Source organism: Pseudorca crassidens, chromosome X (genome assembly GCF_039906515.1).
Source record: "Pseudorca crassidens isolate mPseCra1 chromosome X, mPseCra1.hap1, whole genome shotgun sequence".
NCBI classification, from domain to species: domain Eukaryota; kingdom Metazoa; phylum Chordata; class Mammalia; order Artiodactyla; family Delphinidae; genus Pseudorca; species Pseudorca crassidens.
The window spans coordinates 89,776,108-89,788,915 of record NC_090317.1 but is presented as its reverse complement, the minus strand read 5'-3'; the positions used below and the strand labels follow the sequence as shown (position 1 = coordinate 89,788,915).

The window sequence follows — 12,808 nt, the reverse complement described above, 5'->3', positions numbered from 1 at the left end:
GGATAAAGAAGATGTGGCACATATATACAATGGAATATTACTCAGCCATAAAAAGAAACGAAATTGGGTTATTTGTACTGAGGCGGTTGGATTTAGAGTCTGTCATACAGAGTGAAGTGAGTCAGAAAGAGAAAAACAAATACCGTATGCTAACAGATACATATGGAATCTAAGAAAAAAAATGTCATGAAGAACCTAGGGGTAAGACGGGAATAAAGACACAGACCTACTAGAGCATGGACTTGAGGATATGGGGAGGGGGAAGGGTAAGCTGTGCCAAACTGAGAGAGTGGCATGGACATATATACACTACCAAACATAAAATAGATAGCTAGTGGGAAGTAGCCACATAGCACACGGAGATCAGCTCAGTGCTTTGTGACCACCTAGAGGGGTGGGATAGGGAGGGTGGGAGGGAGGGAGACGCAAGAGGGAAGAGATATGGGAACATATGTATATGTATACCTGATTCACTTGTTATAAATCAGAAACTAACACACAATTTTAAAGCAATTATACTCCAATAAAGATGTAAAAGAATAATAAACAATACACTACTTATAACGAAGTGATCACTGAAGACATCAAAGAGGGAATCAAAAAATACCTAGAAACAAATCACAATGGAGACACGACGACCCAAAATCTATGGGATGCAGCAAAAGCAGTTCTAAGAGGGAAGTTTATAGCAATACAATCCTACCTTAAGAAACAGAAAACATCTCGAATAAACAACCTAACCTTACACGTAAAGCAATTAGAGAAAGAAGAACAAAAAAACTCCAAAGTTAGCAGAAGGAAAGAAATCATAAAGATTAGATCAGAAATAAATGAAAAAGAAATGAACAAAATGATAGCAAAGATCAATAAAACTAAAAGCTGGTTCTTTCAGAAGATAAACACATTTGATAAACCATTAGCCAGACTCACCAAGAAAAAAAGGGAGAAAACTCAAATCAATAGAATTAGAAATGAAAAAGGAGAAGTAACAACTGACACTGCAGAAATACAAAAGATCATGAGAGATTACTACAAGCAACTCTATGCCAATACAATGGACCACCTGGAAGAAATGGACAAATTCTTAGAAATGCATAACCTGCCAAGACCGAATCAGGAAGAAATAGAAAATATGAACAGATCAATCACAAGCAGTGAAATCGAAACTGTGATTAAAAATCTTCCAACAAGCAAAAGCTCAGGACTAGATGCCTTCACAGGAGAATTCTACCAAACATTTAGAGACGAGCTAACACCTATCCTTTGCAAACTCTTCCAAAATATAGCAGAGGGAGGAACACTCCCAAACTCATTCTACGAGGCCACCATCACTCTGATACCAAAACCAGATAAGGATGTCACAAAGAAAGAAAACTACATGCCAATACCACTGATGAACATAGATGCAAAAATCCTCAACAAAATACTAGAAAACAGAATCCAACAGCACATTAAAAGGATAATACACCATGATCAAGTGGGGTTTATTCCAGGAAAGCAAGGATTCTTCAATATATGCAAATCAATCTACGTGATACACCATATTAACAAATTGAAGGAGAAAAACCATATGATCATCTCAATAGATGCAGACAAAGCTTTCAACAAAATTCAACACCCATTTATGATAAAAACTCTAAAGAAAGTAGACATAGAGGGAACTTACCTCAACATAATAAAGGCCATATATGAGAAATCCATAGCCAACATCATTCTCAGTGGTGAAAAACTGAAACCATTTCCACTAAGGTCAGGAACAAGACAATGTCGCCCACTGTCATCACTATTATTCAACATAGTTTTGGACATTTTAGCCACGGCAATCAGAGAAGAAAAAAAATAAAAGGAATCCAAATCGGAAAAGAAGAAGTAAAACAGTCACTCTTTGCAGATCACATGATACTACACATAGAAAATCCTAAAGATGTTACCGGAAAACTAGTAGAGCTAATCAATGAATTTGGTAGAGTAGCAGGATACAAAATTAGTGCACAGAAGTCTCTGGCATTCTTATACACTAATGGTGAAAAATCTGAAAGAGAAATTAAGGAAACCCTCTCACTTACCATTGCAATAAAAAGAATAAAACACGTAGGAATAAAACTACCTAAGGAGAACAAAGGCCTGTATGCAGAAAACTATAAAACACTGATGAAAGAAATTAAAGATGAACAAACAGGTGGAGAGATATATCATGTTCTTGGATAGGAAGAATCAACATGTGAAAATGACTATACTTCCCAAAGCAATCTACAGATTCAATGCAATCTCTATCAAACTACCAGTGGCACTTTTCACAGAAGTAGAACAAAAAATTTTACAATTGATATGGAAACACATAAGGCCCCCAATAGCCAAAGCAATCTTGAGAAAGAAAAATGGATCTGGAGGAATCAGGCTGCCTGACTTCAGATTATACTACAAAGCTACAGTAATTAAGACAGTATGTTACTGGCACAGAAACAGAAATATAGAACAATGGAACAGGATAGAAAGCCCAGATATAAACCCATGCACATATGGTCACCTTATCTTTGCCAAAGGAGGCAAGAATATACAATGGAGAAAAGACAGTCTCTTCAATAAGTGGTTCTGGGAAAACTGGACAGCTATTTATAAAAGAATGAAATTAGAACACTCCCTAACACCATACACAAAAATAAACTCAAAATGGATTAAAGACTTAAATGTAAGACCAGACACTATAAAACTCTTAGAGGAAAACATAGAAAGAACACTCTTTGACATAAATCACAGCATGATCTTTTTTGACCCACATCCTAGAGTAAGGGAAATAAAGGCAAAAATAAACAAATGGGATGTGATGAAACTTAAAAGCTTTTGCACAGCAATGGAAATCATAAACAAGATGAAAGGACAACCCTCAGAATGGGAGAAAATATTTGCAAAAGAAGCAACTGACAAAGGATTAATTTCCAAAATTTACAAGCATCACATTCAGCTCAATATCAAAAAAACAAACAACTCAATCCAAAAATTGGTAGAAAACTTAAATAGACATTTTTCCAAAGAAGATATACAGATTGCCAACAAGTACATGAAAGGATGCTCAACATCACTAATCATTAGAGAAATGCAAATCAAAACTCCAATGAGGTATCACCTCACACCAGTCAGAATGGCCATCATCAAAAAATCTACAAACAATAAACACTGGAGAGGGTGTGGAGAAAAGGGAGCCCTCTTGCACTGTTGGTGGGAATGTAAATTGATAGAGCCACTATGGAGAACATTATGGATGTGCCTTAAAAAACTAAAAATAGAGGAATCCTATGATCCTGCAATCCTGCTCCTGGGCATATATCTGTAGAAAAACATTGTTTAAAAGGATACATGTACCCCAATGTTCATTGCAGTGCTGTTTACAATAGCCAAGACATGGAAGCAACCTAAATGTCCATCGACAGATGAATGGATAAGGAAGATGTGGTACATATATACAGTGGAATATTACTCAGCCATTAAAAAGAATGAAATAATGCCTTTTGAGGCAACATGGATGGACCTGGAGATTATCATACTAAGTGAAGTAAGTCAGACAGTGGAAGACAAATATCATATGATATCTCTTATATGCGGAATCTAAAAAAAGTGATACAAATGAATTTGTTTACAAAATAGAAACAGATTCACAGACTTAGAGAACGAACTTATGGTTACCAGTGGGGAAGGGTCGGGGGGAGAGATAGACTGGGAGTTTGGGATTGACATGTACACACTGCTGTATTTGAAATAGATAACCAAAAAGGACCTACTGAATAGCATAGGGAATGCTGCTCAATATTCTGTAATAACCTAAATGGGAAAAGAATTTGAAAAAGAATAGATACATCTATATGAATAACTGAACCACTTTGCTGTATCCCTGAAACTAACACAACACTGTTAATCAATTAAGCTCCAATATAAAATGAAAAAAAATTTTTATAGTGGGCAGAAGAACTAAATAGACTTTTTTTCCCAAAGGAGACATACAGAATGCCAACAGGAACATGAAAAGATGCTCAACATTGCTAATCATCAGGGAAATGCACATGAAAACTGCAACGAGGCATCACCTCACACAAGTCAGAATGGCCATCACCAAAATATCTACAAATAATAAATGCTGGAGAGGATGTAGAGAAAAGTGAACCCTCCTACACTGTTTTTGGGAATGTTATTTAGTGCAGCCACTATGAAGAACAGTATGGACGTTCCTCAGAAAACTAAAAATAGAGCTACCACATGATCCAGCAATTCTGCTTCTGGGTATACATCTGAAGAAAAAGAAAACACTAATTCAAAAAGATACATGCACCCCAATGTTCACAGCAGCATTCTTTGTAATAGTGAAGATATGGAAGCAATCTTAGTGTCTATCAACAGATGAATGGATAAAGAACAAGTGTCATACACACACACACACGCACACACACACACACAATGGAATACTCCTCAGCCATAAATAAGAGTGAAAATTTGCCATCTGCAACAACATGGATGGACCTGGAAGGTATTATCCTAAGAGAAATAAGTCAGACAGAGAGAGACAAATACTGTATGTTATCACTTATATATGAAATCTAAAAAATAAAGAAAACTAGTTAATTTAACAAAAAATATATACTCACAGGTATAGAGAACAAACTAGTGTTTACTAGTTTGGGGGAGGTATAAGATAGGGGTAGGGGATTAAGAGGTACAAATTATTATGCATAAAATAAATAAGCTACAAGGATATACAGTACAGCACAGGGAATATAGCCAATATTTTATAATATATATAAATAGAGTATAATCTTTAAAAATTGTGAATCACTATGTTGTACACCTAAAACTTACATAATATTGTAAATCAACTATACCTTGATAAATAAAAATATTCCATCAGAATATCATTAGATAAAAAAATATCTCCAGACATTGTCAAATGTGTCCTGCGGGTGGGGGAATATACCCCCAGTTGAGAACCACTGGTTTAAAGGCATGGTAATGTTGTAGTTAAGAGCACAGTTTTTACACAATTATGTATGAATCAAGACTCTTTTTCTTACTGGCTTCATGACCTTGAGCAAATCCCTTCACTTTTCTGAACCTCATTTTCCTCTCTTCTGTAAATGGGAACAACGAGGCCTGGTTTAGGGTTGTTGTAAGGATTTAATGAGATCATGTATATAAAACACTCAGTACATAGTGGCAATAATAATGTGCTAATATTATTAACCATTATTAATTAACAAAGATTGCAATTTCCTAGGAAATGGTGAATGAGGAAAGGAGGTGGTTTCTTAAAGGTATACTCAGAACTAACTTTTTAATTGCCCCTACTGTCATAAGAGAATTCAGCTCTTCCCATTTGCTAGTAGTCCTCACCTTCAAAGATAAGAGGGAGTATTAAATCTTTCTCTCAAAGATTCCATAGCTAATTCTGGAAAGGCAGGATACTGAGCTCTATACTATGGAATCTGTATAATCTATTTTGGGGTAAGGGTCTCTGAGATTTCTATCTATGTGTAGGTGCAATCAAACTCCAACCCACCCCTTCTCTAGAAGTCAGCTCTCTAAATATCAAAGAGATGAGAAGCGTCTTACCGTAGAATTACACCAGAGACACTGGAAATCTTGAAGTCTCTGATAACTGCCACAGTTCTCGTGACATACTGCGCACTGAGAACTGACAGATAAGTTTCCTTCTACCCACTGATGGGGCATAGTTTTCTGAAGGATAAAAAGAGACAAGAGGTAGAAGTTAGAGATATAAGGAGAGGAAGGGCCAGCTGGAATAACTATACTACCCCATGGAGGACACTAGACAACCCCAAGGAAGTTTTCCATCATCCTTCCCTCCCCACTCCCATGCTAGTGACAAATGACAGGTGGGAGTTGTGGGGGAGGCTTTCATTCTTCTAGATTTGTTGGATCATAAGCCTGGGAATGAAGCCTACTTGGGTTGTCTGGAAACAGGAAGAAGTCTTCCTTCCCCTGTGTGTCATGACTGAAGGGGAGATGGAAAAAGGTGATTATGAGAAAGCATGGCTGGTACTCACTACTTCATCTGCAGGCATGAGGAGGTCATCAGTAATGGATAATGTATTCCATTTGCAATCTTTGCTTGCTCTTAAAGCACATAATCTGTGAGACTTTACTTTGCACACTGTGAAAGAGGAAGAAAAAAAGATGGATGTGAATCAGGTGACAATGAAGATTCTAACTTCCTTCCCTAAGCTGCTCTAAAAGTTAGTACCTAGATGCATCTAAGTAGTTGTGACTTAACTCCAAAGGCTTATTTTCCATATATTTCAGTTTCTTTGTATTCTTCCCAGCCAAATTTTCTATTACCTGACTTGAATTGAAATTGATGGTAAGAATGAGGTGATTTCTATTTTTCCAAACCTGTGACTGTACTGTCCAATCCTCCCAGACCCAACCCTCCCTTTTGATTAATGAGAATTCCCCCTCATGCCAGTTTCCTCCCGTCTCCTTTCCCCTGTCTGTTAAGTGTCAGGGTTAACCTTACACTAGAATCAGTGACCTAGTGTGAGTCAATGATACTAAAGTCTCATGAGCTCCTTCACACCCATCTCCACTCATTGAGCTCCACTTCCTAAAGGAATCAGAAATGTACCTTCACAGATGATAACATTTCGAGATAAGGCAGGAATGGTCCCTCGACAAACATTGCAGTGCTGGGTCCGGGGACTGTGGCTTGAGTACCAATAGTGCATTCCAACAAGAAAAGGGTTGTTTTCTGCTGCAGGTATCTAAAATAAATCAAAGAGAAGAAAGAATAGAGAGTTAATCACAGAGACGGATTAGGGAAGGCCAGAAGATCTGAATGCTAAGGCTGAAATGGCCAGCTACATAAGGTGTCAAAGCATGTGAAGAGGAAGAATCAAAGTTGAGCCAATGCTTAACAAATCTCCCATCTCTGTTTTTTCCCAGTGGTTTTAAAAAGGGAAAAGGAATGAGGGGGTGCTAGATCCTGGAACAGGGACTGAAGGCAGGAGTGATGATCTTTATACTCCTTGGCTAAACCATTTCATTGGTTTAGCCTAAGCAAAATTAGTTCTGTTAATCTTGGCCTTGGCCCTCTTTGAGTAGTCAGCAAAAGGAGGTTGTGAGTAGGAAATTCAGTGATATCCAAGCCCTCTTGCCAGGCAAGAAAGGGAGGAGGCAGGGCTCTGACTCTAGGCTAAGGAATGCTTGTCAGGCTTTAGCTACCTCTTGGAGATATACATTACCCTTCCTGGACCTGCTGCTGCCAAGTGAGGAGAGCATTGCATTGCTGGGACAACAGTTTCATTTCAGAGGCTTCTGGTCCCAGTATTCTTTTCTGAATAACATGCTCTGACTGCCTATAGCAATTTCCTGGTTAATCAATTTAATTTATTCAAAATTCATTAAATTTTTACTGAGTAACTGCTATGTGCTTGGCACTTTTCAAGGCACTGATGAACAAGATAAAGTCTCTGCCCTCATGGAATGGCATTCTGTTTGGTGTCCTCTTTCATGGTATTCAATTTGACATTTACTATTAACCTCCCTATAAATGCTACATTTGTTTATCACAGCCTGACTCTCATGACTGTGGGCTGGCACAGGGCATACCAGAAACTAGTTTTGGGGTTAAAAGGGGAAGGGGAGGAGTGGGCACCAAAAACTTCCAAATTTGTTCTGGGCGTGCATTCCACAGGACACTTCCACCTTTTCTATAATTCCTGTGAATGTCTGATCTCTTCCTTCTCCGCCTTCCTCTGGAATGTAGACATAAGCATATGCATTCAGCTTTTTATTCTGGATGTTATAATCGGTTGGGTGTGTAAAGGCATAAGACTTTAAAATGAACTATATATTCTTCCTGACGCTAGCTGATACTGGTCCACTAGAGAGAGAGACAGAGAGAGACAGAGAGGGAAAGAGAGAAAGTGCTATTGAGGGATCTGCCATATTTAGTGTTCAACCTTGATCAATTTATCGGAATTCATCATCTAAAACATAGCCTGTACATGGTATTCCCTGATCCCTCCTTCCCCCTCTGGCATGCCGTTTATGTGCTAAGCTGCTGTTGGAATGACCAGGAAGCTTCTGGAAGGAAAAGCTACTTTGATGCACTAAAGGCTCACCAAGTATGGAGTCACTTTGTGATTGTATTATTTTTTGCATACTGAAACCCTGGCAAAGTTCCAAGAAGATCAAAGTAGAGAGTGGAGAGTCCTGAGGAAGTGACATAGTCTTGGCTTTGACATGCTGAGCAACTAGCACCTTTCTACTTCCCACTAGATTATAACTTTACAAGTACCTTCCTTCCTTCCAACCTCCTTCTTTCCTCCAATAATTACTAAGAGCGACTTTGTGTCATCTATAAAGCTAGGCACTGGAGATTCAGAGATGAATGATCCATAGTTCTTGCCCTCACGGAGCTCATAGTCTACTGTAGGAGACAACTTCCTAAACAGATGACTCCAGTGTAGAGTGAAAAGTGAGCTCTCCTATAATGTTCAAGATTCTACAGGACAAATGGAAGAAATGATGAACTCTGCCTGGGTGGAATATTGAATGTCATGCTCCAATTATTTACAGAATATAAAAATATATAAAATGGACATTGCTTTGGTTCAGCAGTGGAGGAGGTGGGATTTTTATTCCTTAAGTGCATCCTATTGTATAAGAAAACTGTGGTGCATACCACCCTGGATGAGTACATGTTGTATGCTGAATTGTGTCCCCTGCCAAAATATGTTCAAGTACCTGGTACTGTGAATGTGACCTTATTTGAAAATAGAATCTTTATAGATATAAACAATTTAAGATGTTGTCATAATGGATTAGTGACTGGTGTCCTTTCCCTCTTTTTTTAAAATTAAAAAATTTTTTTAACATCTTTATTGGAGTATAATTGCTTTACAATGGTGTGGTAGTTTCTGCTTTATAACAAAGTGAATCAGTTATACATATACATATGTTCCCATATCTCTTGCCTCTTGCATCTCCCTCCCTCCCACCCTCCTTATCCCACCCCTCTAAGTGGTCACAAAGCACCAAACTGATCTCCCTGTGCTATGTGGCTGCTTCCCACTAGCTATCTATTTTACGTTTGGTTGTGTATATATGTCCATGCCACTCCCTCACTTTGTCCCAGTTTACCCTTCCCCCTCCCTGTATCCTCAAGTCCATTCTCTAGTAGGTCTGCGTCTTTATTCCCGTCTTGCCCCTAGGTTCTTCATGACCATTTTTTTGTTTGTTTTTTAGATTCCATATATATGTGTTCGCATACGGTATTTGTTTTTCTCTTTCTGACTTACTTCACTCTGTATGACAGATTCTAGGTCCATCCACCTCACTAAAAATAACTCAATTTCGTTTCTTTTTATGGCTGAGTAATATTCCATTGTATATATGTGCCACATCTTCTTTATCCATTCATCTGTCGAAGGACATTTAGGTTGATTCCATGTCCTGGCTATTGTAAATAGAGCTGCAATGAATATTTTGGTACACAACTCTTTGAATTATGTTTTTCTCAGGGTATATGCCCAGTAGTGGGATCACTGGGTCATATGGTAGTTCTATTTTTAGTTTTTTAAGGAACCTCCATACTGTTCTCCATAGCGGCTGTATCAATTTACATTCCCACCAACAGTGCAAGAGGGTTCCCTTTTCTCCACACCCTCTCCAGAATTTATTGTTTGTAGATGTTTTGATGATGGCCATTATGACCGGTGTGAGATGGTATCTCATTGTAGAAGAGGGAAATTTGGACAGACACAGGAGAGACATCATGTGATGATATAGGCAGAGATTGGAATGATGCATCTACAAGCCAAGGTATGCCTGCAATCACCAGAAGCTAAGAAGAGGCAAAGAAGGATTCTCTTCTAGAGCCTTCAGAAAGAGCACAGTCCTGCCAACACTTTGATTTTGTACTTCTAGACTCCAGAACTGTGAGAGAAGTATCTTAATTCACCCAGTTTGTGGATTTGATATGGCAGTCCTGGGAAACTAACACAGTATGTCATTACAGGCCTTTCTATTAAGTGACACAGATTAAAAATTGACTTTGAAGACAGATGAAGAACTGTGGCATGTATACAAACCACTGATCTCTGAATGTTAAGGCTTTTAATGTGTGGTTGTTGGGTTTTATGTTTGATTTTTATGCTCTCTAAAATACATAGGTTAATACATTCATGCAGAGATCATCACTCCAATCTGATTCTTCACTGTTTTAGAGCAGCTAAGGCTATTTTCTCCATCTCCTGAATCCCTTTCAGTATAATCCAGAACCCAGATAGGTTCATTAATTATTTGTCTATTCATTAAAGGAGATCTTGTCAGTCCAGGTGTTTGGTAAACTCTAAAACACTGTTAAAGCGTGAGGACTTAATAATATTAAGTATTTTCAAAGTGCATAAAAGTCTCAGGAAACATCCCATAAAGCACAAAATCTTCTAAAGATGTGTTTCCTTAAAAGAATCTTGTTTGGGATGATTTATTTGATGAAAGGCTGTGTTTAGATAAAACAAAACTAGTGGTTTGTACTGTAACTTGAAGCCAACTTCTTTGTTATATCAAGGTTTTGGAAACTACAGAATGTTAGGGCCTCCCAGGTTGGCCATTGGTAGGGTGACCATATCATCCAAATCAGGACACTTTGAACAGTGAAAGGGGGAGGTATAGTATGTAATTATGCTGGAACAATAAGTGTAAATTGTGTTCATCCTGAGAAAACCACTAGCCATGGAGATGCTACACATGAGCTAGAGAGTCATTTATCCAATTTGAATCTATTTGTTGATCTATACAGCCTAGTTGTCTGGCTTAGTACCACTTAGTTGCCTATCGGGCTACCACATACTCACAAGGGGTGGGGACTAGAGGAGAGAAAAGATAATTAGGTAAAATTTAAGATGTCTTTCCAAGAGCATGGATTTAGAGTTAGGAGAGCTAAGATCTCAATTCTGCCACAATAAATTACGTGATTTCAGGCAAGGCAACTGAACACCTCTGAGGTTTCTTTCTCACCTACTTAATGAAATCTTAGAATCATAAGCTTTTCAAGTTGAAAGGAATGCTTGAATTCATCTAGTCTACCCACCAGAAAAACTAATTTTCTTTTTTAAATTGAATTTTAAAATTGAGGTACATTTGACAATTAAAATTGTACATATTGAATTTAATGATTTGATATACATATGTAGTGAAATAGTCACCACAATCAAGCTAATTAACTTACCACCTAGGATAGTTACCACTTTCTTTCCTTCTTTTTTTTTTTGTATGTGTGTTTAGAGCACTTAAGATCTTCTCTCTTAGCAAATTTTAGTATAAAATAAATGATTGTTACTTACGGTCACATTGTTGTACATTAGACCTCCAGAACTTATTCTCCTGCATAACTGAAACTTTGTACCGCTTAACCAACATCTCCCCATTTCCCCCTCTCCTCAGCACTTGGTAACCACCATTCTTCTCTCTGCTTCTAGAGTTCCAACGATTTTAGATTCCACATATAAATGAGAACATACAGTATTGTCTTTCTCTGTTTGGCTTATTTAATGTAGCATACTTTCCTCAGGTTCATCTGTGTTGTTACAACTGGCAAGATTTCCTTCTTTTTATCAGGCTGAACAATATTCGATTGTATTTGTGTACGTATATATCTATATCACATTTTAAAAATCCATTTTATCCATTGAGGGACAGTTAGGTTGTGTCTGTATCTTGGCTGTTGTGAATAATGCTGAAAGAAACATGGGAGTTCTGATATCTCTTCAAGATGCTGATTTCATTTCCTTTGGATATATACCCAGAAGTGAGATTGCTGGGTCATAAGGTAGTTATATTTTTAATACTTTGAGAAACCTCAGTACTACTTTCCATAATGGCTGTACCAATTTATAGTCCCATCAAAAGTGCACAAGTTTTCTGTTTTCTCCACATTCTTGCCAGCACTTGTTGTCTCTTGTCTTTTTTTTTTTTGCCATATCACACGGCATGAGGGATCTTAGTTCCCCAACCAGGGATTGAACCTGCACCCTCTACAGCGTAAGCTCAGAGTCTTAACCATTGAACTACCAGGGAAGTTCCTCTTTTTTGCTTTTCTTTTGTTTTTCTTCTTTTTTAATTTGAAGTATAGTTGATTTACATATTGTGTTAGTTTCAGGTGTACAGCAAAGTGATTTAGTTATACATATATATATATTTCAGATCTTTTAAAAATAATTAAATATTTTTTATTTTAGCAAAGATTCAGAATATATCTCTATAAGAAAAAAGAGTTACATCATACAATCTTTTGAAAATATACATTCATATATTGGTTTTGTCCTATGATTAATTTGATTACTAAAAGTTGTAAAGTGCAGCTAAATTTGAGAGCCAAGTTATTAGTAGTTAAAGACTGATTTGCTTTTTGTAAATTGAGGTATAGTTGATTTACAATATTGTGTTAGTTTCGGGTGTACAGCAAAGTGATTCAGTTGTATATTATATATATGTTACATATAATATATATATATTCATTCTTTTTCAGATTCTTTTCCCATATAGGTTATTACAGAATATTGAGTATAGTTCCCTGTGCTATACAGTAGGTCTTTGTTGGTTATCTATTTTATATATAGTAGTGTATATATGTTAATCCCATATTTCTAATTTATCCCTCCCCACTCCCTTTCCCCTTTGATAACCATAAGTTTGTTTTCTATGTCTGTGAGTCTGTTTCTGTTGTGTACACAGATTCGTTAGTATTGATTTTTAGATTTCACATATAAGTGATACAATATTTGTCTTTGTCTGACTTACT

The 12,808-nt window shown here is 37.2% G+C and overlaps 1 protein-coding gene across 1 annotated transcript in view; it reads right to left on the bottom strand.

The window, feature by feature from the left end:
- DGKK (diacylglycerol kinase kappa) overlaps positions 1-12,808 on the bottom strand; it is a 159,789-nt gene that overhangs the window by 63,399 nt on the left and 83,582 nt on the right. Inside the window, exons 5-7 of the mRNA XM_067723407.1 lie at positions 6,629-6,764; positions 6,054-6,157; positions 5,596-5,721 (exon numbers count right to left, since the gene is read on the bottom strand). Of these exons, the coding sequence (XP_067579508.1) occupies positions 5,596-5,721; positions 6,054-6,157; positions 6,629-6,764 (366 nt within the window). The remainder of the gene's footprint in view (positions 1-5,595; positions 5,722-6,053; positions 6,158-6,628; positions 6,765-12,808) is intronic.